This window comes from Rhinolophus ferrumequinum, chromosome 18 (genome assembly GCF_004115265.2).
Source record: "Rhinolophus ferrumequinum isolate MPI-CBG mRhiFer1 chromosome 18, mRhiFer1_v1.p, whole genome shotgun sequence".
Classification (NCBI taxonomy): domain Eukaryota; kingdom Metazoa; phylum Chordata; class Mammalia; order Chiroptera; family Rhinolophidae; genus Rhinolophus; species Rhinolophus ferrumequinum.
In genome coordinates this window covers 41659126-41685702 of record NC_046301.1, presented here as the reverse complement: position 1 = coordinate 41685702, position 26577 = coordinate 41659126, and the positions used below count along the sequence as shown (strand labels likewise).

Here is a 26577-nt window from a genome sequence, read left to right as displayed (position 1 = left end):
TATTCTACCAGCACATTTGAGTTGTGGATTGTCTTAGTATCAAAATCTAGGTTGGATGAAAACATTGCTTCATCGTATTTTAGCTTACAGAACTGAAGAATCCTGTTCATTTATTCAGTTAGTACATATTTTGATTCCCTACCCTTTATGTGGTCTGCTTTTTTAAAAAATTAAAATATAGTTAAAATACAATATTATGTTAGTTTCAGATTTACAGGCTGGTTATTCAGCTTTTATTTACCTAAAGAAGTGATCACCACGATAAGACTAGTAACCATCTGACTCTGTACAGTTATTACGATATTGTTGGCTATATCTCCTATTCTGTACATTACATCCCTGTGACTTATTTAAATTTGGACCTCTTAACTCTCCTTCACCATTTTCTGCCGTTCCCCTCTGGCAGCTAACAGTTTGACCTCTTTGAGTCTGTTTCTGTTTTGTTTGTTCGTTTGCTTTGTTTTTTAGATTCTACATATAAGTGAAATCATATGGTTTGTTTTTCTCGGTCTTACTTCACTTAACATAATACTCTCTACGTCTATCCATGTTGTCCCAAATGACAAAGTTTCATTCTTTTTTATAGCTGAGTAATATTCCACTGGGAGAGAGAAAGTGTGTGTGTCTGTGTATATAGATTGCTTTCATATCTTGGTTATTATAAATAATGATGCAATTAACATAGGGATGTATATCTTTTTCAATTAGTGGTTTTGTTTTCTTTATATAGATACCCAAAAGTGGAATTACTGGGTCGTATGGTAGTTCTAGTTTTAATATTTTGAGGAACTTCCATAGTGTTTACGTAGTGACTGTAGCAATTTGCCATCCCACCAACAGTGCACGATGGTTCCTTTTTCTCCACATCCTCGCCAAAACTTGTTTATCTTTTTGACAATAGACAGTCTGACAGGTGTGAGTGATGTCTCACTGTGGTTTTGATTTGCATTTCCCTGATTTGTGATGTTAAACACCTTTTCACGTATTTGTTGGCTATCTGTTTATCTTCTTTGGAAAAATGTCTATTGAGATCTTCTGCCCATTTTGTAATTGTATTGTTTGGTTTTTTGTAGTTGAGTTGTGTGAGTTCTTTATATATTTTGGATATTAGCCCCTTACCAGACACAGAATGCACATATTGTCTCCCTCTTGGTAGGTTTCCTTTTCATTTTGTTGATGGTATTCTTTGCTGTGTGGAAGCTTTTTAGTTTGTTGTAGTCTCACTTGTTTATTTTTGCACTTTTGTTGTTTTTGCTTTGATGTCAAATAAAGTCTGCCAAGCCTGATGTCAAAGAGCTCGCTGCCTACTTTCTTCTAGGAGTTTTATGCTTTCATGTTTTAGGTTCAAGTCTTTATCCATATTGAGTTAATTTTTGTATATGTGGAAGATAGTGGTTCAGTTTCATTCTTTTGCGTGTGGCTGTCCCTTTTTCCCAACACCATTTGTTGAAGAGACTGCCCTTTCTCCTTTTTATGTTCTTGGCCCTGTTGTCATAAATTAATTGACCACATATGTGTGAGTTTATTTCTGGGCTCTATTCTTGTTTTACTGATCTTTGTGTCTGTTTTTGTGCCAGTACCATACCATTCTGATTACTCTAGCTTTGTAATATAGTTTGAAATCCAGGAGTATGATGCCTCCAGCTTTGTTCTTTCTCAAGATTACTTTGGCTATTTGGGGTCTTTGGTAGTTGCATGCTCCTTTTAGGATTGTTCTATTTCTATAGTAAATGACATTGGAATTTTGATAGAGATTGCATTGAATCTGTAGATTGTTTTGGGTAGTATGGCCATTTATGCAATATTATTTCTTCTAATCTACAGGCACAGAATAACTTTCCATTTATTTGTGTCTTCATCAATTTCTTAAAATTTTCAGTGTTCAGGTCTTCCATTTCCTTGGTTAAATTTGTTCCTAGGTATTTTATTCTTGAGGCAATTGTAAATGCAATTATTGTCTTAATTTCTTTTTATGATACTTCGTCATTAATGCATAGAAATGCAACAGATTTTTTTTGTATGTAAATTTTGTATCCTGCAACTTGCCTGAATTCTTTCATGAGTTCTGACGTCTTTTGCTGGGCTTTTTAGGGTTTTCGGTATATAACATGCCATCTGCAAATACTGAGAGTTTTACTTCTTTCCAATTTGGATGCCTTTTATTTTTTTTCTTGCCTAATTGCTACTCCTCAATCTTTTGAGGCATTAACTATTGACTTCCCACTATGGATGGTGGAAACCTAGCTCTCTTTCTTCCTCATACTTTTCTCGTACATACAAAGAAGTGCTTCCCATCCTCTGCAACTTCCCAACAGATCGATTACATCAATATTCAAATGTTTACATTCTTATGACGATGTTATTCTGAGCTGATTTTTCTTCTGCAGTTACCTTATGCTCCTTTTTGGGTCATTTTCTATTCATACAAACACATCTTAATATTTCTAACTCTTAGACATCCATGACTTCCCGTTTCTATGCCTGTTCATCCCAGCAAAACTCCTTAAACAGTTTTTCTCCTTTGTCTCGCTCCACTTCCTACCCTCCCGTCTTTTCTGCTACTGCTAGCCACTCCAGTTGGACTTTTTTTGTTTCTGCCACTCCATTGAGAATACTCTCCTCACCATTCATCACAAATGGCCAGGACAAAGATAAAAATCTAAGTTTTCATTTTACTCAACCTTTCCTCAGTTTTTAATATGCTCAACCATTCATTTGAAACGCTTTCTTCACTTGATTTCTGGACTATTATACTGACCTGATTTTCTTCCTGTGTCCCTGGTCATTCTTTCTAATTCCACCCCTTTTCTTTTGTTTTTTCCCCTCAAACATACTTGATTATCCCAAAGCTTTCCTCTGCCCCCCTTTCTTTGCTTTCCTTAGGCAATCTAATCTTTTCCAATGACTTCGAACATCATCTTTAGATTCATGACTTCAAATTGTCTAACGTTGGCCTAAAGCTCCCTAGAGTTCCAAACGAGTTGCCTACTCAACATCACTTGGGTGTTTTAAATCAGCATTTCAAGTGTTGCATGGCCATAACCAAACTAGATTTCCGTTCCTTATCAGATCCTTTTGTCCATTTCCCCGTCTCAGTACATGCTGTCATGATCCAGTTGCTCAGTCCAACTGTCTGTCAACCTTCCTCGGTTCCTTTCTTCCTCATCTTCCATATCCAACCCATCACTACGTATCAAAAACCTATCTGTGTACAATTCTGTATCACATCATCTATAAATCCCAGTGTATGTTCACCACCCAGAGTTAGTTCTCCTTCCGTCACCATATATTTGAGCCCGTTTACCCTCATCTCCCACCCCTTACCCTCTGGTAACTACTAAACTATTGTCTATGCCTATGAGTGTTTGTTTCTTTGTTTGTCTTGTTCCTTTGTTGCTTTCAGTTTTATATCCCACATATCAGTGAAATCATGTGGTTCTCAACTTTTTCCGTCTGACTTATTTCACTTAGCATAATAATCTCAAGATCCATCCGTGTTGTCGCAAATGGCACTATTTCCTCTTATGGCAGCATAGAAACCTGTGTAACTTGACTAACCATTGTTACCCCAATAAACTTTTAATTCAAACAAAAACAAAACCTAATTCCTCCTGTCCCCACAGCCCTACTGCTACAACCCTAATGGGATTCCTGCCTAGATCACCAACTGCTTCTTCCTAGCTGGTCTCCTTGCTTCCCTCTTTCCCTAATTCATCCTCCATTTCAGAGAGCAGAGCTGCATTTGAAGTATAGAGCAGATCGTTCACTCTGCCGCTTGAAAGCCTTCATCACTGTCCCCGTCTGCGCCTTGCCCACCACTAGCCTCGTCTCCCTCTCGCCTTTCATTTCCGGGGCACTCTGACCTTCTTTCTGCTGCATCCTATTTCCACCTCAGGCCCTGTGTTTATTTTTCTGCCTTGTTCTTGCAGCATACCTCCGTCCCCTGATAGCTTCTCTTCACTACCACTTTCTCATTGTTTTGATTTCAACTTAGGTATTTCTTCAGATCGAGTGCCGTTCTGATGCAGGCTAAAAGAAGCACTTTTAGTTACTGAATCGCCACCCTTTCGTTCCTTTTTTGTCTTCTCAAGAGCACCTGTTGTACCTAAAACTATATTAATGTGTTTTCAGAATTTCTCTCTAGAACAGAATTTCTCCCTAGAACAGATCTCCCTGTATCCGGAGCCCCTAGAACAGTTCTGGTACATGAGAGAATGTCGTTGACTGACTGACACAATTCATAAGAGAAAAGCATCAAAACGGTACATTTTGAACGTTTCATTTACTTTGTATATTGTTATTCTCCGTCAGGAAGAAACAGTTGTGACTAGGATAACCTGTACTTTGTTTTAAGCGGCATTTCAGAGTGCCCCAGATTCCTAGGACCCTGAAACTACTGCTACCGTGTTCAAATATGAGTACAGAACAGCAGAGTTGAGGTCAGTTGTATGACTTTGGGGTAACCCTTTGCCTTCTCTTTATCTCATGTAGATAAGGGTTGGTAACCAGCTTTTAATGAATGTTGTGTGCTATCTATGTCATAAAGCTTTACATCAGCAGCCATGTTTGAGTGTAAAATGTCCCGTTATTATGCGACAGTTTGCTCTCTGCTCGGCTTTAACTGGGAATGGGATCAGCTGCGAGCAGATTCACCACCTAATATGGCGTCAAGGTTTTAACTGATTTGCCTCCATACAACATCTTAAAGGGAGGTAATTTTTTTGCCTTAACTTTTGCCTGTTGGTGTCATTGTGTTCACTTCAAGTTCCAAATCACTGGAATTATGTTCGTAGTCTAAATAATAAAGGGGGCGGGGAGATCCTGGAGAGAGCACTTAATCACTGATTTGTCGTATGGGTAAACAGAACTCCTAAATTGTACATTATCTGAACTTATCTGGCATCTCCATCCCTGGTTATATCACTCGTTTTGTGACCCTTTGGCTGAAACCCTGTTAACAGGGTTTACGGAGAGCTCCTGTGCTTATTAGACCATCTACATTTAGCCTTGTATTGTAAGTGAATGGCTGGCTTTCAGCTCTAAGCAGGTAAGATCCCATGAAGTGAGGAAAATTTAGCTGGGGAGAGCCAAAGGAGAAGAGGGTAAATGTGAGAGAGGGTATCTGAGCTACTAGGGGACCTCTGTGACTTGTTCTGGCTTCCTGGGGAGCGAGGATGTATGGATGCAGATGAGGAATGAGACCAGCCTGGATTGAACTAGGTACCCTGAGACTTACATGTGGCAAAGGTATTGTGCAGATGATTAACAGTGGATATTTTTAGCAAACCTTTGGCATTCCCAAGCAGGCAGGTTCTTCTGTCCATTCTTCCTTGCCCCATCTCCAGCATTCAGTACTTTCTTGTGGTCCCCGTATTATCTCTTTGGCTGGCCTCTCTCAAACATTTTTGTGTTAAACTTCTGTCCCTTTCACATTTGATTCACTGAGGCCTGTCTCACGTTATAAACTTTTTTTTTTTTTTTTTTTTTTAACATTTATTTTAAGTGTGTTTTTCCAGGACCCATCCGCTTCAAGTCAAGTAGTCGTTTCAATCCAGTTATGGAGGGCGCAACTCACAGTGGCCCATTGGGGATTCGAACCGGCAACCTTGGTGTTTAAAGCACCACGCTCTAACCAGCTGAGCTAACTGGCCACCCCAAGGTTATGAACTCTTGCATTACAAAAGAGAGTCCTTACACCCCTCAGAAAGAATTAAGAGTTGTTCAGCCCCCAAATAATTGGGGATGTGTTTTCTCTGGGTGCCTTTGTAAAGTGCTTTCCACCTACTCCAAACTTCTCTTGTCTGGGCCATGGATTGAGTATCAGTGTTGACCAGCCCATAGCTGCATGTGTATACACAGCACAGAGCTGCTCCTCTTTGCTCAGGTTTTCCTGAAAATTAGGGGAGGGACAGAGGGAGAAGAAACTAGGATGATGGCAGCACCGCGAATATTCAAACTGAAAATGCGTGCTTTACGGGAGAAGCTCTGCTAACCTGGCTACCTGTGGTCTTCCAAGAGCCTTTGTGTATTTAGTTGTGGATTCAGTAGTTATAGGCCGAAAATCTGGAAACTATGTTTGGTTTGATTTTTCATACCCTCTATGTCTCTGTATTCTAACAGGGCAGCCCTGTACTGTATCGAAATGTTAATTCTTTGAGAGAACGAATATCCGCCTTCCAGTCGGTTTTCCAGTCCATAAATGAAACGGAGAAAATGACTGACTGCCCTGAATTCGCAGAGGCAGGGGGAGAGTTGCAGACAACAGGCTTGAGTGAGTAGAAAGAATTCAGTCAATTTGGACTTCTGTATTTTAACTCAGACAAGCTTCTGAGATATAAGAAAGATTTAGTTCCACGGTGCAAAAGCAGTCTTTCTGAGCAGAGGTGTAGTTTGAAATGGAACCTAACATTTAAAATTTGGGACATTTTACACAAAAACCTAGATTTCTGGTTTTCCTTGAAAAAACCTGAGAGCATGCATTCCTGAGCAAGTTTTAACTGTAAAACTGTCAGGTCCGATTAGGTCATTTCATCTTTATAAGGCATGTGGCAAATTTTTGAGTGTACAGACCTCGATTTTTACATGATTAGTATTAAATTTGGCAAGGATTTTGTGAATACCAAACACCTAACCACAGTATAAACAGATATATCTTATCTGACATTGTAACAGCCTGCTATATTCTTTACCATAACTTTTAGATTATAGTTTTCATTTGGTTATTTCTGTCACCTTTGAGTTTTCCAATCACAAACCATTTCAAACACCTGAATTAGACACATCTTTGCCTTACCCTAATCATCATAATCATATCTCTGGTGCTCTGCACCCCATGTAAGCTAGCACATGATATTGTTTTGGCTTCTTGACCCATCTTCAAGTACATTTCAGCACCTTGCAATGCAGTGCGCTTGCTACTCAAGACAAATCTAATTTATCTGCTTCTGTGAGTGCATGACCCACTCTGATGTACTTACTCATTTGTATTTGTAGTTTGTAACTTACCTGTTTTTCAATTTTTACCTGGGTTTTGTAATATTTTAATAACAATTATTATAATTCTGCAGACAATAAAATTCTTTTTCGTAGCTAAAGAGCTAGGGCACAGTGTGGCTGTATTTTTCATAAAATCATACACGATCAAAGCAGAACCAATATTAGAACATAACCACATCCTTTAAAATGTTCAAAAGAACGTTTCAATGTAAATTTAAAAATAGAATGAGATACTGTATCACCAATGCAAATGTATTTTAGCATATCTTTATACATTTTAAAGTCTGAAAAATTTTAGTTCTAATTTAATTTTTATTATCTTTTTAATAGTTATATTCTTTTGGCTTCTCATTAGATTTTCTCTTTTGAATTAAAAATTGTACTAGATTTTTCTTTTCATTGCTAAAGTATTTAGACTCAAACATTAAATTTTAGTAAAATTGTGATGATGTACACAATTGTAAAATGGTATTGGGAAAGAAAATATTTCTGCCTGTGTTGTTTTTACTTTGTTTTGTGTCTATAGCCAAAAAGGAATGTCAGAGTGAATGTCAACAGTCTGAGTTCCCAGAACAGTTATCCAAACGTCAGAGAATATCTTCTCGGGCCAACTCTGACGAAAATCCAGCTGATGCCATTGATCTCCAGATACTCAATGTTGCTACTCCTCCCAATACAGACGGAACATGTGCTCTTGAAACTTCTCTTGCAGATCTTCCTGAGGTAATTCACTTACTAGAAACAAAGGAAAATGCAGTTTTGGTTTCCTGGCGAGGCAGTTTTAAGACTGTCAAGCTCTTATTTTCAGTTACAGTGCCTTGTGCCGCTATATTGTAGCTGGGTTTTAAATTGTGCGTGTGCACGTGTGTATTTCCTACTTGTTAATTTTTGTCGTTGGTGTTGGCTTATTGGTTATTAGACAGTTTTGATTAATAAGTTGCTTTTGATTTTGAAAAAGGCTTCATGAAAAGATTAAGTGCTGTGGTCTTCTGCTTGCAAGGTATTGTTCTAGGGCTGATGGTACCACAGAAAGTCACAATCCTGTCCTGGAGCAGCTCGTTGTCTGCCAAAGGAGGCAGACATATGAACGTATTATTTACACATAACTGGTGAATTAGATGAAGATTCTGTATGGGCTGTACTCCTCAGGTCTGGGACTCTCGCATTTCAGCCTTGCTTCTCCTCATTGGTTTAATACTGCCTAGGAAGCGGGTACTAGTTAACAATGCTCCTTTGCTCTGCTCACTTCTTTCAAGTAACTGTAGAGATTTTTGTTGCTGATAACTCTAAAGCCTGTCAAGATTATTAAAAGATCAAAATGAATTACATGATACTATTGAAGATCCTTGACGTTCACTCAAAGGTAAACAGGAGCTGGTTCTCTCGTGACTGGCTCTTCTTGCTTCATACTGTTGGCTTTAGTTTGATACAGCAGGTTCCCATTTCTTTAGTGAGCAGAGACACCCATTGCCATTAGAGTTGAAACCTTTTTCTACACCTTCTGTCTTATTGATTCAGTACGTGTCCTAATGATCTTATTTGGACTGGTATAAATGTTTGATAGTTATGAAAGATTCCCAGGACCCAGTAGGTTTCATTTGTATCTCAGAGTCACTTAAAATCTCTGCTCCCTTTATTTTAGTTGATATGAAATCATCATCTGACAGAGCCAATAATAATTGTTTCTTATCAGAACTTGGTTTCGACATATACCATGATTTAGAAATGGTTTCCACATTAGTAAGAGTATATTTTCTATTTTAGTCATTAATGGTTTTCCTATCCTATCTGTTAATATCTTTGTTTTTTAATTAGTAATTATTTAATATTTTGTTATTTTGACAATTTCCTCTTTTAATGAATGCAGTTAACGTAGTTTCTAGCCATCAAACAAGAAGGCAACAAAAATGTATCCTATAAACTTTGCCTAGGGAACTGAAAATTGGTAGGATATTTAGGATGCAGTTAGAATAGTCTGCTTTTAGTTACTTCTGTAACAACGTATACTTCTGTAACAACGTATACTTCTGTAACAACTCGATAATGAATGTGATTGCTCGATTGATTGATGATGGGTTTAACATCAGATTTCCAGGTAACCTGTAAAGCTTACTCAGATCTTTATAAAGATATAAGTAATAATGTGTAATACTTCTTTACTCTAAATTATTTTTTCCCCAAGAAATCTGAGTCTGGTTTAACGCAGTCTGGATGGATGGTTGAAAAATCTATTCCACTTTCAGACCTCACAGAGGCTTCAAGTGGTAAGTATTCAGTTTTTTCTAATACATATGGCAGTTCATCCATTGAAACTTTTTTTAGTAGGCATTTATGGTTGGTGTACCTATATGCTGAAATAAGGGAAAACTGAAACAGTTCCCTACATTTTAGGAGCTCATGGTCTACTAGAAATATTTCAGAATTCTTTTTTTTAAGGAGGGCACAGCTCAAAGTGGCCCATATGGGGAACAAACCATGGTGTTATTAGCACCACGCTCTAACCAACTGAGCTAACAGGCCACCCCTAGAATTCTTGTTATGTAGGAGATGACATTATAGTCTTTGAACTGCTACCAATAAGACTTAGTGAAATATTTCCACGTTGATAGAATGTATTATAAATAATCGGATCTCTGAACATATTAACATGTGTATTTAGCTAGAGAAAACAGTACATTTGATTTTTTTTGGTTTTTAAGTGTGTGAAAAGGGACAGACATTCAAAACTTATTTAACCTTTCCCCAAATCAGTAGGCTTGTATTGAATGAAAGTTGGAAGTGAGGTATAGGGTTTACTTTCAACCTACCTGTGTCTATCGTTCAAGAAAAACTCTTGTAGACTTAGAGTTGGGTCATTTTTTTTTTTTTTTAATACATCTAATATTCTCTGTCTTTTAATTGAAGTATTTGGCTCATCAGTCTTTCAAGTCATTATTGATATGATTTGATTTAAATCTACTATTTTATCATACGTTTTCTGTTCTTTGGTTGGGTTGTTTTTTTGTTTGTTTTCTTCCAAACCCCGCCCCCCTCCCCTCGTGTTTCCCTCTTCTTGTCTTTTTTGGGTTTAATTGAAATTTCTTTTTTAAGAAATCCATTTTTCCATTACCTTTTAAACTATACGTCATTGCATCTTTTTATCTTTAAATAAATATTCCAGGAATTGCAACACACATCGTTAAATTTTCACAGCCTTCAACATATCTCAAATGTCTAACCACTTCTCACTGCCTAACTGCCATCACCATGGTCCAGGCTACCATCTCCTCCTGCCTGGATTGTTTTCTAAGTGAGTTCCTTCTTTCGACCCTCGTCCCACCCTTTCCTTCAAGAGTCTTCTGCAAGGTGGACAGGGTGTGCCTTTTAAAATGCAAGTCACACTGTCATTCCTCTTCTTAAAATTTTTCCTTGTCTTCCCAATGTACTTAGAAGAGTATCCAGTACCCCTCCTACTAGGCCTCACCTGACCGAGTCCTTAGCCTTCTCTCTGAGCTCACATCTTAGCTCTTGTTCACACTGTCTTAGTCACACACTGGCCTTACCCTACTGGTAGTAATCCAGGTGCATTCGTATCTCAGGTCTTTGCACTTGGCTTTGTGCGTGTAATGTTCTCCCCTAGATATGTGCACGGCGCACTTCCTCGCTTTACTCAGGTGCCTGCTCAGGAAGCTGTCCCTGAACACCCCAAACCAGCAACACTCCCCTCACACCTTGTACCCGGTCCCTGTATCCCTGCATTATTTTCCTTCATGGCATGTATTACTGCTTCTTGTTCCATATACATTGCTTTAACTTTTTATTTTGAGATGACTGTAGATTCATAGACATTTGTAAGCAATCGTCTGAAGAGATCCTGTATATCCTTCCTCCAGGCTCCCCCAGCAGCAACATCTTGCATAGTTACAACTGTGTCACAACCAGGAAGTTGACACTGATACAATCTACTGACTTATTTTTTTTCAGAGTTCACCAGTTTTGCATGCACTCACTTCTGTGTGTATTCAGTTTCATGTAGTTTTATCACATGTGTGGAATTGTGACCACACTGCAGTCAAGCTATAGAGCAGTTCCCATCACAGCGATCCCTCATGCTATACATTTACAGGCACAGCTACCTCCCTCCGGCCACCCCTCCCACTTATTATATTTTATATCATCCGTTTGTCCTCTGAAAGTATGGGGGCTTTGCATGTTTTGTTCATCATTGTATCTCTACAAGAGGGCCTTTCACATCATAAGAACTCAATATATAGGTATTTGTTGAATGCCAGTAATGAGGCTGTGCTCTCTTATCAGAAAGAATTTGCAGGGGAGCCTTGCCTTGTTTTGGGGACACATACGGTTATGTTAATTTTTTGATTTGATAATCTCAATATTTCGTCCTCTCCCTCCCATCACCCTTACATACTGAAATGTAAGGGTGACTCAGTAGTAGTCACCCTTACATTTCTGGTGACTCTGACTCAGTAGTAAAATTGGTCATTATTCATTGTTTGTCTCAGGTTAGTTTTTTGGTACAAGTTACAGGTGTCATGAGAAGAGGCAAACTAAGAGTTAATAACTGATGTATGGATACCTGCTTAGATTTCCATGGGAGCCCAAACTCCTTATTGCCTTTACCCTCAGTAGTTAGATTTGAATTAAAAACTGGGAACAGTGCCATTTGTCTTCTTTTTGTTTCCATATGAAATCCCAGATGTTACTCCATAAGCAGGATATATTGGGGTTGACTTTCTTCATCGTGTGTTCTTCCCTTTGTAAATATGCAATATTTGGGGGGTAGAACAGACTGATTCAGTTGTCTTCATCTCTCATGTTTACACGTTTGCCTTGAAGGAATGGAGGTTGCTGACTGTGTAGAGGGCAAAGGCCCAGCTGATGCTGTTTCCCTGGACACATTTCCAGAAGCGAGCACAGGCACAGCTCCTGCAGTCAGGTCCCTGGGTACTCCACTGTGCGAGAGGGACATTCCGTCCTCTGAGACATCCGTCCTTCGTTCTGTGCTGAAGAAACCCTCTGGTAAGCTGTGCCTAGAAAGCCTGCAGGTAAGTGTAAAGCTACATTTCCTAAAGCAAACCAAATACAAATTCATTTTAGTTCAGAGCAATTCCTCTGAAATGTTAAATGTCTTACTGATTTAAAAGGAAATGTCTTACCCTCATTTTTCCCCTCCTATTTTCACTTACAGCACTGTACAGTTTCTTTCTTCCTTTCTTTTTTCTTTTTTTTTTTTAACTCTAACTCAGGATATGATACAGCATGTAGAATTTAATATAGATAGACTATAATTGTAAGAGTTTCATAGTTCTTAATGTGTGAGTCTCTTAGTTATTTCCACCCAAAATCTTTAGTCTCAGAGATACCTCTTTTGCAGGCATGCATCTTTCCCTAAGCTCATAGCTAACAAAAGAGTAGGAAGTGGCTGGCATTTATTGAGTGCTTTCTGTGGACTTCTGACATGTATCATGTACGAGCAATAGTAATAGTCTAAGACAGGTCTTAGCCCCATTTTGTATAAATTGAGGCTTGAAGTTAAATGAACCGAGATAAATCCGATATTAAAATCCCAGAAAGGCTGTAAATGCTATGAAGTGGTGAGACGATAGGCTCCGGAGTCAAAGTGCCAAGTTTCAAATCCTGGCTGAGGTTTAAGAGCTGGGCAAATCAGTTAATGTTTTTTAATCCTGAGTTTCTTATCTGTAAAAGGACAGTATTAGTAGCTACTTTACAGGGTAATTTGAGCATTAAGTGGGATGATGATGTGAAATTAGCACTAGTGCCTGGCAAATGAAAAGTACATTTTTTTAAAAATCCTTAGGCATTTTCACATACAGCTATACCTACAAATCTGTTTCTAAAGCTAAAATGAACTAGACTACCTTCTGCTACATGGATATGTGTTCGATTGTTATTTAAAATATTTTAACAATTTTTCTGGTCAAAGAGCTGATCTGGGTCTTTATACAGCGCAGCTCATTTGCATCTTCTGTTTATCTTCTCCTCAAGGAGACTTAGCATCTTAATGAGTCATATAACTTTTATTGGTTAACAGTATTACGTAGCAAACATCAAGGTCTACCACTAAGATCATATGAAGACTTGGACAGCTGATGATCTTTTTCTTACTAAGCTGCCCAAAGTTTGGAGGTGTCTACAGTTGGAGTTGTTTGCTAATTTTCCTGGCTTTTTAAATACAAAATAAATCTGAACGTTAACATGAACTTTGTTTTATAAGTTCACTGATTTCACAAATGTTGATACAGGCATTTTCCTGGTCAGGAAAATGAAGCTGACTCGAGAGATAGTTGATTAAGGAGGTTTGTTTGGGGCAGGACCATTTGTTAGAGATGGCGCTGCTCTTGGAATGGGTGCCCTGGAGAAAAAGAGTAGGTCTAGAGATCAAGGACAGACAGGTCAGGGGGCAGGGTGAGGCTGGACAAGCAGATGATGCTTTGGAGATGGTGGTCATCCAGCACCCATCCCTGGTTCTGCTCCGCTCCCATGGCCCTGCGTGAAGCCTGCCCCATCTTGTTCAGAGTTTACATTGTCCAGTCTTCACCGACTTGCCAATTCTATAATCTTCTTTTGGAGAAGCACCAAGGAACAAGTACTACCTTCTTTCCTTACTTCTAACCCAAGAGTATAGTAATGTAGACCAGAGACTTATACACTTACAAAAGGTGTGGTTCTGAGGGTTAAAAGACAAAACACCCTGTGATACCATTTACCTATTTGTTTTTTTCTTGTTTTGGTGTAATTCTTATACCTTAGACCATTTATGTAGTCTACCTCACCTGACACCATCTAGACGTCATTCTGGCCACTCATAGTTTCCGTAACTTCATTTGCTAGATCAAAATGAAGGAATAAATTTAGCCCGCATTATGGATTTCTGTTCTTTAATTTTGGCCTAAAATACTATTTACTAAAGTAATATCTAGGAAACCCAGTTTTTTTTTCCTTTGTGGCTAATACCATGGTGTTTTAGCTAGAACAATTATGAAAGTGAAGGTAATCTGCAATATTGTAGTCTCTACCCTTGGCGGCAAAAAATTCAAATTTGTCATTCTTAATGATTCTGTGTGTGTGTTTATGTATATGTAAAATTCACTGATGTTTATTTTGTTTAGGAACACTGTGACAACCTCCGTGATAATGGGACTCATCCAAGCTTAATCTCAAATCTTGCAAACTGTTGCATAGAACAAAAAGCAGGTTAGAAATTCATCTGTATTTTGAGGCCTGAGGATATCACTGTCTTATTATTAAAAAACCTCATACAGTATATGGTATTTTCAATGATCTATTAATGCCTTGATGCTTGTGAAATTACATGGGAATAAAGAACAGTTGGGAGGGATGGAATCTCTTGGGAGGGTTTCAGAATTGGTCTATCCATTTTTTCTTAATGGTGAAACTTGTAAAGGAAATTGATATTCCAGTTTTGCAAACTTCTAAGATACTCATGCAAAATTTACAATAAAATCTATTACCATATTTTGATGAGAAAAACTGCTTATCTTTTTTCATTTTGAATTTTTTTTCTACAAACTTTTATGCAAATCTAATGTTGAAAGATTGGAGGATGTGCCTTTGGATAAGAAATTGAGCTCAATTTTTACAACTGTTTCTATTTCTTAAATCCAGAAGATCAAGAAAATTATAAAGTGCCGGCCTTTCTAAATACGAGGAAGAGGAAGAGAGTTACTTTTGGAGAGGACCTAAGCCCTGAAGTATTTGATGAATCTTTGCCAGCAAATACTCCATTGCGTAAAGGAGAAACACCTGTTCGCAAAAAGGATTTGAGTAGTATCAATCCTCTGATACTTGAACAGTCACCAGTTCCTGAGCCAGTACCTCAACCAAATTTTGATGACAAGGGGGAGAATCTTGTAAGTGAAAAATGTGGAACAAACTTGTTTATATTTTAATCAGATCTCACCTATTTTGTGTGAGCAATAATTGTGCTTTGATATCATGAAATGGACCAAATGATTTGTCTTGTTATAAAGTAACACATTTTCTAGGTAGGTTATTAACCGTTTTGTTTTTCTTATTAAAAACAATATTTCCATGACTCCTTGTACATAGCATATTTCATGGAGCTTACATAGCGAAGTACGCACCAGTTTGGACTCACTGCACTATAAATGGTTTTATTTCGCCATACCTTTGTAAATCCTAGGTATTCACCATACTCATTTAAAACAGCTTAGCAGAAGAAAAGGGTGACTTGAGCATTTTTAGTTTATTAGTCAGGTTTGTACATTTTTCACGTTTATAGGTCATTTGAATTTCTTTTCTTGAGAACTGCCTATTAATCTTCCATATGTGTTTTTTTATACGGGGGCCGTCATTCATTCCCTCTCTTGCTATACTTTGAAATAAGAGTATTTTATTTTCAGCCGGGATCGATTAATAAGGACCTAATTTATACTCCCATGAGAAACAACTGATAAACCAGAGAAAATAGCCAGCACAGTGGTTCTCAGACACTGAACATGGGGCAGCACAGGACAGTAATTGCTGAGAGAGGAGTAACAAATGACATGAGCCTACGAGAGCCCCTACTCACTGCCTGGGCTGAATTTCCAGGCTGCAGCACCGGAGGGGCTACCTCAGGGGAGCTTGGCAGTCTTCAGGAGTTGAGAAGGTGGAGTTGAGGTCTGGAAAAGCGAAGGAGGTGGCACTTCACAGGGCTAACTACGTACCAGAGAGGAGAGAGCTGCAAGGTGTGCTCTGGAGCTCTACTCTGGTTAACAGATGCTTGTGAGTAAACTGGCCAAGGCCAGGGAAAGAACTACCCAAATGGAGCAGAGGGAACAATCCCTAGAGCTCACACAGGGACCGACTGGAATAGTGTTCCTACCAACATCGGTAGAAAATCCTTTTAATTCAAGGAGGCACTGGGTACTTAGGAATCTGTCTGTTGCCTCCTTAGTGGAGCAGAATTAGACTAAAAAGCCTAACACGGCTTAAAAGCAAGCCTTGAAAGAATCCAGCTTGTATCCAGGTACTTAACTACATTGTATAACAAAGCTCAAGAATAACAAAACCAGTACCAAACGTCGTTAAATTATTCAAAATGTCTGACATTCAATTTAAAAACATCAATAGATGTGTTGGAAAGGATGCTCCACAACGAGGAGAAAAGATTAGGGAAATTGAAGATGTAGCAATAGAAATTATTGTCAATGAAACACAGATAACAAAAGACTGAACAAGAATGAGCAGACAGTCTGTAAACTGGGACAACTTTAGGTGGCATAATATATATGTAATTGGAGTCCCTGAAGGAGAGGAGAGACAGAAGGAGCAGAAAAAAAATTTGAAAAATAATGGCTGAAAAAGTCCCCAATTTGATAAAATTATAAATCTATAAATTCTAATGTTGAACAAATTTCCAGCACAACAGACATGAAGAAAAGTACACCAAAACACATTGCTTAAAAATCAGTGGCAAATGGCCTAAAAGGAGCTGGAGAAAACAGACACGACATAATGAAGAACAAATAGAAGACAGTGCAGCAACGTCTTTTAAAGATGTATTTAAGATTTTTTGTGTGTGCTAAGTACATACGAAAGCTGGAAAATTTTATTGCTATACAAGATTAGCATTAGAGGAAATGTTAAAGGAAATCCTTTAGTCAAAAGGAAAATGGTTCCAGATGGAAATCTGCATCTAACAAAGGAATGAAGAGCACTAAAAATGCTAACTATGTGGGCAAATATAGCAAGAGTCTTTTTCTTGTTATGAATCTCCATAAAAAATAATTTTTCAAAGCAGGAGTAACAATATCTTGTTTGGTTTGCAACCTAGGTAAATAGAATATACAACAAAAATACCATGGTATAAAGGCTGGGAGGGTTTCTTAGGCTATACACAAAGTGGTGTAAGTTAAAGATGTATACTACAGGCCATAAACCACCTTTAAACAAAAACGTGTGGGATGCAGCTAAAGCAGTGCTTAGAGGGAAATTTTTCAACATTAAAGCCTGTATTTAAAAATAAGAAATGCCTTGGGACGGCCGGTTAGCTCAGTTGGTTAGAGCGCAGTGATCATAACACCAAGGTCGCCAGTTTGATTCCCACGTGGGCCAGTGAGCTGTGCCCTCCACAACTAGATTGAAAGCGATGCCTTGACTTGGAGCTGATGGGTCCTGGAAAAACACACTGTTCCCCAATAGTCCCCAATAAAAAAAAAATTGTTTTAAATAAATAATAAAAAATAAGAGATGTCTCAAATTAATCTCAACTTCCACTTTAAGAAACTAGAGAAAGAAAAGCAAGTTAAAACAAAGTAAGCAAAGAAGGGAAATAATAAAGATAAATGCAGAAATCATTGGAATAGAAAACAAAAACCACAGAGAAAAATCACTGAAATCGAAACATTGTGATTTAAAAAAATAATGTTAATAAACTTGTAATCAGACTATTCATGAAAAAAGGAGACTACTCAAGTTACCGATATAAGGAATGTGAGAGGTGATGTAACTATATTCTAACATACTAAAAGAATAATAAGAGATTATGAAAAACTTTATGCCAATAAATTCAACAACTTTGATGAACTAGACGCATTCCTTGAAAGACATGAACTTCCAAATCTCACTCAAGAAGAAATAGATTACGCCGATAGCCCTATATCAACTAAAGAAATTTAAGTTATAGTTAAACCTCCCCACAGGAAAACTGCATATCCAGATTACTTTACTAATGAATTCTACGAAACATTTAAGGAAGATCTAATACTAATAATTCTACATACACTTTTCCAAACAAATTGAGGAGGTGGGAATACTTCCCAATTCATTAATGTTAACATTAACCTGATAATCAGACATTATAAGAAAAGAAAAATATCCTCATGAACATAAGGCTATATAAAAAGAATGTCATGCCCAAGTGAAGTTTAGCTTAGAGATGCAAAGGAGGTTTAATATTTGAAAAACAATCTCTTAATTCACCATATTATCAGACTTAAGAAAAACCATATGATCATCTCAGTAGATACAGAAAAAACATTTGACAATAGCTAGGATTCATTTGTGATAAAAAAAAAAACTCTGAGCAAACTGGTGACAAAAAGATTTTCTTTAACCTGAAAATTTTTATTTATGAAAAACCAACAGCTACCATCATGGCAACTACATGGGAAAGAAAAGATTTGACATCTGCATTTATATTTCCATTTTACCCTGAAGTTTCCCTGAATAAATATTGTAATGTTAGGTTGTGTTTATTAATGGATTATCTTATTCACTTTTATAGGAATCAGGGCATGGGATTTTAAATAAACCAAAAAGTAACTTATTAGTGAATCATTATGACTACTTTGTAGTTATTAGGTTGGTGCAAAAGTAATTGCAGGATTTGCAATTATTTTTAACCTTTTAAACCACAATTACTTTTGCATCAACTTAATAGTAAACATGGTTTCATTAAAGGAAATTGATAAGTATTTTTTTAAAATATTTTTATATCTGATATTTTGATTTTACCTTGACCTTTTCTTTTTAATCACTTATTGTTTCCCATCCTTATACTCATTACAATTCCACCCACAAATATAAGTTCTTATTATTTTCTTTTGTGCACATTATTCATATGTCCACTGAATTTAAAGATGTCTAATTTCTAGTTTTTTTCTCTCTTTGTTTAGGAAAATATAGAACCTCTTCAGGTGTCATTTGCTGTTCTGAGTCCTCTTAGTAAGTCTACAATCTCTGAGACTCTTTCAGGTAGTAATTTTTGTTTCTCTTACAATCATAAATGTCATTAGCAATATGTATATGTAACTAAGCTCTATTTTCTTTTTAAAATTTAATTTTTTGGCAATGCATACTTGGTTTAAAAATACCAAATACCGTGTTTTCCCGAAAACAAGACCTAGCGGGACCATCAGCTCTAATGCGTCTTTTGGAGCAAAATTTAAGGTCTTATATTAAATTTTGCTCCAAAAGACGCATTAGAGCTGATGGTCCCGCTAGGTCTTGTTTTCGGGAAAACACGGTATTATAGAAAACCTTAGAAGAAGTCTCTGATCCATTTCCATTCCAAGTCCCACACTTCATAATCGATTACCCACATTTAGCTTCCTTATATGGAAGCTCCTTTTTCCAGTTTGCACAGTTGAAATGTTAAGGATCATAAGGGTCATTCTTAAATATCCAACGTTGTACATTCACATCACAATGGCATCTTGGGCACATGTACTTTCCAAGGTGTCTGGCTTTTTTGTGATCATGACAAAGAAACAAAGATCTCTGCAATTTCCTGACAAACTAGTACTTGCTAGCAAATGTCATGGGAAAAACACTTAGGATGGGAACCATTATTCATGTCTCTTCCCTGGTCGAAATCCTTTAATGGCTTCTCGTTGGCTGTGGAACACAAACCAAACTCATTAGCACAGCATCGAAGACGTGCAATGTTAAGTTAGATCTAAAATTTGAAGGATAGTCGAACAGGTTCCAAAGCCTATACTCTTTAACACATTATACTGCCTTTCATTTATACCATTGAAAGTGGTCAGATTAAAAATTTCCTGAACTCTGTAAAATAGTTTTTCATAATCATCTTAATGCCTTTTATTGCAATTTCATGGTATAAATGTAGCTTGGAATAAATGAGTGAAAATACAGGTATTTATTGTAATACGATTTAATCTGTTATCTTAGTAAGGTAATATGTTCTACAGTCTCCATGGAAAGTGGTGAAAGTTTCAGGGTATTCAGTAAACTTAAAGTTTTTAAAAAATTAATGTGAATTTTAAATTGTATTTCTCTTGGTAATTAATTATGTTTAGATATGATACTAAAAGCAAAAGTGGGTATCCAAAAGAGTATGCAGTGTATCTGAAAGATGGCGGATCTTACAACTTTTTGTTAGCTACCCTAATTTTGCTTATGTCTTGCTTATCAGGCACAGATACCTGTAGCTCTTCAAACAACCACGAGAAAATAACCTGTAAAGGTGGTCGAATAACACGGACCTCCAGCAGAAGACGTGTAAGTGTTTGTATTTGGCACAATGTATTTTTAAATCTTGCAATAGATTTTTTTTCTTTTTTCATGACCAAATGACTATGGGTAAAATCGTGGCTTGATCAATGTCATTAAGAGTTAATACCTTATCCCATCACTTATGTATGGAACTCAGGGTAATGATGTCTTCCTGATTTGGTTTTAACTAATTCTGTTAGAAGAAAAATCCAATAAAACAAAAATGCTTTCAGAGTTTGTATTCATGTGGAAAGTAATCTGTTTAAAAAGCTTCTTGAGATCTGTGTGGTTTTATGATTTTTTATTGAGATACAAAGTGGAAAAGAATAGTATGTAATTAGCAGAGCTAGAAAATGGCATAAATATATTCTTTTTAAAAATTATACTTTAACACAGTGTTTCTGCTATTTTCGGTATAAGCATAATTTTCATTAAATGCATGTCTTTTGCTATTTTATTAAATTAGATAAAATAGGATTTTTGCCTATGGCATCATAGTGTATAAACATGTAGTATACTGTTACAGGGTTTTTAGCTGATGTTGTATGATAAACCCAGAATTTAAACTTAGATAATCTAATTTTTTTTTTTTTTTACTCCATAGCCCAACAGCAGTTAGGTGCTAACTTGTAGATGCTCATTAAATGTTTTGATGAATAAATCAGCTATTCGTAAGGTTTTTCATTCTTCCTTAAAATAATTGGACAGAATTCATATGCTTTTGGGTCTATGTTTGATTAGACCCAAAATTAGTTGTTACTGTTTCCTCCGTTTGAGGTTAAGTTGGGTAAAATACTTCTAATGGTATTTGTGACTTAAGGGGAAATGGGATATAAGAATGGTAGAAGCAGCCTGGGAAGGAAAATAAATGTGAGAAAACACACATTAAAATGTAACTGTGTTTTATGGTATTCCCATTTAAAATTTTCTATATAGCAATCGATCGGTTTTGCGGAAGAGAGTGTTTGCAGCTTACTTAGTACAGAAGCTCAGCCTTGTAAAGAAAAGAAAATAAAGACGAGGAAATCTCAAGAAAGCAAGCCCACAGACAAAGTACTTCGTAAAAAGAATCAGGTAAGTGTGTGTGTAAAGATAAAGAGTAGAAGTGGTGCATTTCTTTGTTGTGTGGTTAGGAAAACATGGAAACAAAGTTTTTTCCAGTTAACATTGGACCAAGAGTATTAAAGTCTTCTTATCATAAAATAGAAAGAGCCATAAGAGGCTATATATTCCACTCTTTTAATTACCCGAGGGTCATTTTTGCATTTTCTTCATTGTGTTCAGTAGATCCAGCACAGTAAATCTGCACTCAAATACTAAACTGATTCTATTCTTGAGTCTAATCTAACTTCACCCTGTTTGGGGACTCCTCTAATTTACTAGGCAGGGATGAGGGCACCATCTTCCACTTGTGTGACCTTGCTTCTGCCAGTTGCTGGATCACTTCCCCATATTTACAGCAGAATTTAGAAACTAGCTCTCAGTCTTCCTCAGTGCACTAAGGCCTATCCCGGCTCAGATGATTTCACAGGTCTCTTAATGGATAGCCGATCTAGCACCGTGATCCACTTACTGGTCCATCTCCCTTCAATTATCTGGACCTTCCTCTGCCATCCCACTTGTTGGTACTACCTAAGCCCATCCCACTTTAATAACACACATTTATATGTCCCATATTGTGACCCAGCCTCCTATCCATCCAGTACTTTGACTCCCTCACCCATGTGTCTGTGCTGTACTAATAATCTTCTGGCCCTCTGCTTACCTTCAAGCTTTCAGATATCCCTAATTTCCTGTGTTTTCTCATTCATCCTAGTAAGTCGCGTGAGCTGTTTTCAGCCACTCTTGTCCGTAATCTCAGTTCTTCATCTCTTTTATTCCGCTCCAACACTGGACTTATCTAACCATGATCCTCTCTCTCATCTAACATCACTATTGGAGAGACTCAAACAGGTGCTTCTACAGGTCCATTGTTCCACATATTATCTGACATGGTCTCATTCTCCACCACTTTGCCACTTTACCTTATTCTTCCAAGGTATTTAGTAACTTAGTGACCAAAATCCAGTGCATCCTATGAGGTCTTGTTCTCACCATCTGAGCAACACTTGACATCACTGGCAACACTTCTTTGTTAGTCTCTGTCAAAGGTTTATTTTCTTCGACCCGTCCTTACATGCTTGTGTTACCCAGAGTTCTCTTTCCCCTTCCAAATTGTGTATTTTCTGGGTGATTTCATATGCAGCATGCTTGATGACTCCGAAATCCTTCTGATCTAAACCTATGTACAACTGCCTTCTAGAGACCTCTTCTTAAACCATCCTACAAACACCTAGTAAAAAAGTCAACATTTCCAAAATGGAATTCTTCAATCTCACCCCAACACACACCCACCCAGAACACTCAGTAAACTTTTCTGCTTCTTAAAACAAAAACTGTTTTAAACATGGCACAAACACCCCTAAGTCAGCAAAGCCAGAAGAAACTGGATGTTTTTTGGTTTAGTCCCTTTTTCTAGATCATGTACTCCTTTGCTGAAAGAAATACATGCAAGTTCAAAAATATGCATACATTTATTTAATTGCATTAGAAATTGGTTTCCCTCATACCTATACCGACTTCTTCACATAAAATCAATAGTCAGAAAGTTCAAGATGGATTGAGCATTATGTCTTTCTCCAATCAGTCTCAGGACCCCACTAAATCAAAATAATTGATGTAATAGGAAGCTTAGAATAGCAGTGTGAAGAGGAAGGAAATGAAGAGTATTAAGCAACAGATGACAGCCTCGGTGAATTTCTGGAAGACAAAGTAGACGGGTGCATGTTGACAGGTAAACGAGACGGAAAGATTTGCAGCTCAGAATGTGCTAGGAGGGAGCTAGAGAGGCTCTGGGAGCCAGCCTGCTGATGGGGATCCCCAGACACTGGGCCCAGGACTGGTAAGTACAGTGGATGTTGAGAGTGAGAAGTAATGAGAAACGGATTAATGGAAGTCCTGTGTATGGAACAGTTGGCACCAGTTGGCACCCCAGCCCCCTCTCCCACCCTAATGCCCAGAAGAGATGTTATCATCTAGGTTAAAGCCTTCGTTCTGGTATTTGGAAAGTCCCACAATCTTAACTGCCAGCTCTTGCCCTGAACCAGAGCCTACGATTGATGGTCCCCATTCTCTCTGTCCCACACAGAGTTCCTAGTGGAATTGTCACACAGGAAAGAGACTGAGCTGGAAAGCAGAGGACACTCATACCAATTTCCAATCTTAAGTAAGAGTCAGACAACTGAGTAGAACCAAGAGCGTAAAAGACCAATATTAAAAGGTTGAAAAACTGATCCCAGAGAGAAATGTTATTCAGGGAATAGAAGGAAACTTTATAAAAAAATAAACTTTCTGATATAGTCAGATTTAAGAAAGTATGCATAAAACTAAGAAGGGGATGCTATTAAAAAGAAGCAGAGATAAAAATATTTGCAAAAATAGAAAATTTAGTAGTTGGACTAGAAAATGAAATTAAGGAAAGTCTCCTAGAGAGCAGAGCAAAACAGAGACAGACTAGGAATGAGAGACTTGGAAGACCAATCTAGGAGATTTCATAGAAATCTCAGAACAAGAAAACAGAATGGAAGAAATTGTCAAAATAAGAGGATTTCTCAGAACTGAAGGAAGGAGCCTTCAAGTTAAAAGAGTCTACTGAATGCCTAGTACAATGAGGAAAGGTCAGGACTTGGACATGTCATGTGAAATTGAACAATAAGGGTAAGGAGCAGAGTGGACTTCACTACCAGGAAACAATTATCAGTGGCATCAAGTTTAACAGCAGTCTGAAAGCTGAAAGATAATTCAACAGGACATTTAAAGCTTTGAAAGAAACTATTTCAGCCTAATATTCTACATCCAGCCAAGTTTAATTAAGTGTGAAAGAAGAAAATAAGGATATTCAGACATTTCAAGGGCTCTGGAAAGTTTTTCTTTGGTTATTACTGGAGGAGATACTCAAGCAAAATGAGGAAGGAAGCTTGAGAATTCAGGACTCAGTGGATCTAAAACAGGAGAGCAGTGCAAGGGAAATCTCTGATTATAGCTGTTCAGCCAGCCTGGAAGATCAACCAGTCCAAATGTGAGCAAAAGAAAAGGGTGTTCCTTTCTGGTGGGAAAAACAGAAAGATCTATGATTAGGAAAATGGAAGGTGTGCCATATAAGAAGGAAAAGAAAGGTAATTTTATATCATTTCAAATAAAAGTCTATATACAAAAGTTTTGGACCAAACCTGAGTGTGATTTCAAGCAATAATGGAGTCTAAGGAAAAGTGTATTTTATAGTGCTAGGAATCATCCACAAGGGGGCGCCAGAGGAAAGGAAAGCAGTATGAGGTCTCATATTGACAACAATGAAAAATGCTTACACAGTCATCAAGTAAATGCTATTTTCAACTAAGGGCAAAGCTTTAACAACTGGATTGTTGTGTAAGACGATCTAAATGTAGCTAATGGCAGAAGGTGAAAAGCGGGTAGAAAAGATGGAGGCAAGGGTGTTAACACTAAAGGTATAGTGATTAAGAGTACAGGCTCTAGAGCCGGATAACCTGGGTTCTAAATCCTGGCTTGACCCCCTTCCCAGCACTGGCATGGTAGGCAAGAGTCTTGATTTCTCTATTGGTTTTAAAGTGGAGGTAGTAATGTTACTTATTTTATAAGCTTATTGTGAATACTAAATGTATTAACAATGCCTGGCCATAACAAACACTATGGCTGTTATTACAATTATCATCTCACAAATTAGGGGTTCAAAATATATTTGAAAAGTTGGTGCAAAGAAATAGAAGTATAAATTCACAGATAACCAGTGAAAAACCAAAACTAACACAGGGAAGAGGTAGGTTTAGTTTAAGCGAGGAGCAGCCTCATCTTTCGTGGCAGGAATCAGTGGAGATCTGCACTGTACTGTATGCTTGAAATGTTCTAAGAGAGTACATCTGAGGTGTTCTCACTGTGCGCACACACACACACACACACACACACACACGGTAACTGGTAACTGAGGTGTGGATGTGTTCACTGACTTCATTGTGATAATCATTTTATAATGTATGTTAAACCATCATGTTTTACACCATTAAAAAAACATCACGTTGTACAACCTAAATATATACAATATTTATTTCTCTATCGTACCTCAGCAGAACTGGAAAAATTTTGAAAATAAATAAAATTGCTAACTTGGGAGTAGCTTTAGAATTCATGAGAGTAAATTCCTTTACCACCTAGAAACAGAGAAAGTTTCCAAAATTTGGCTCAGAACCCAGAATCAATGAGGTCAAAGATCAGTAAATTTCACTCCATGTGACCCAAACAACATGGAGCGCGCATGGAGAAAAAAACAAAGACAAAGGACAAACTTGGGAAAAGGTATTTGCAATTCATATCAAACTCAAAGGATTGATATCACTGATATTTAAAGAGCTTCTAAAAGTGAACAACTAGAGAAAAATCTCCATGATATTTTTTTAAAAACTCACAAAATTAAAATGAAAATGGCCCTTAAACATGAAAACAATGTTTAGACTTGCCCATCATAATAAGAGAACTGCAACTGTCGCATGCATTGAGATGCCATTTCTTACCATTTTAGATTAGGAAAATTCTAAAAGTTTGACAACATACTCTCGGTGAGGCTGGGGGTAAACAGGCATGTTCATAATTTTCTGTTAGTGCAAATCCCCGTGGAGGGCAGTTGGGCAACGTTAAACCAAATTAAATATTCATTTATCTTTTGACCTAGCAGTCCCATTTCTAGGAATCCATCACAAAGATCTAATGACAAAAATGCAGAAAGGCATATGTACAGAGTTATTTATTGTAGCACTCTTTGTAATGCCAAAGACTAAAAACAAACCAAATGTCCATCAATATGACATGGGTTGAATAAACAATGATGTGTTCACAAAGTGAATATTTTGTAGCTGTAGAAACTTTTGTAGCAGAAGAAAAATTCCAAGTACTGCTATGGAATGATGCCAGGATGTGTTTACTATTAAGTGGGGAAAAAAACACACTGTAAAATGATGTGTATAGAAAGCTACCTGTTATGGGGTGAACTATGTTTCCCCAGAATTTGTATGCTGAAGCCCTAACCCCTGGTACCTCAGAATGTGACTGTATTTGGAGATGGGGCTATTAAAGGGGTGGTTACGTTCAAATAAGTACCTTAGAAGGGTCCCTAATCCAATCTGACAGGTGTCCTTTTAAGAAGAAATTTGGACACCAAAGCAGACACCAGGTGCACCCACACTGGAAGAAGACCATGTGAAGAGGCGGTAGGAGGGCAGCCATCTGTACTCCAAGGAGAGGCCTCAGGAAACCAACCCCACCTTGATCTGGGACTTCCAGCCTCTAGAATTGTGAGGACATAATATTGTTTAAGCCATTCGGTCTGTGGTACTAATATACTACCTTTTAATCTAAGAAAGTAGGGAACATTTAAAAATAACAATAAATGTATGTGTATATACATGCACATAACATCTTTCAATTAAAAAGAGTGGGAGAATAAAGCAAAGACAAGTAAAAACTGGTTAC

The 26577-nt window shown here is 37.4% G+C and overlaps 1 protein-coding gene across 1 annotated transcript in view; it reads left to right on the top strand.

Annotated features, from left to right (window-relative positions):
- Nucleotides 1-26577, top strand: part of CDCA2 (cell division cycle associated 2) — a 44400-nt gene that overhangs the window by 5244 nt on the left and 12579 nt on the right. The window contains 9 exon segments of the mRNA XM_033133377.1: nt 6121-6271; nt 7523-7719; nt 9179-9260; nt 11833-12041; nt 14127-14211; nt 14644-14888; nt 18660-18738; nt 19922-20007; nt 20938-21075. Coding sequence (XP_032989268.1) covers nt 6121-6271; nt 7523-7719; nt 9179-9260; nt 11833-12041; nt 14127-14211; nt 14644-14888; nt 18660-18738; nt 19922-20007; nt 20938-21075 — 1272 coding nt within the window.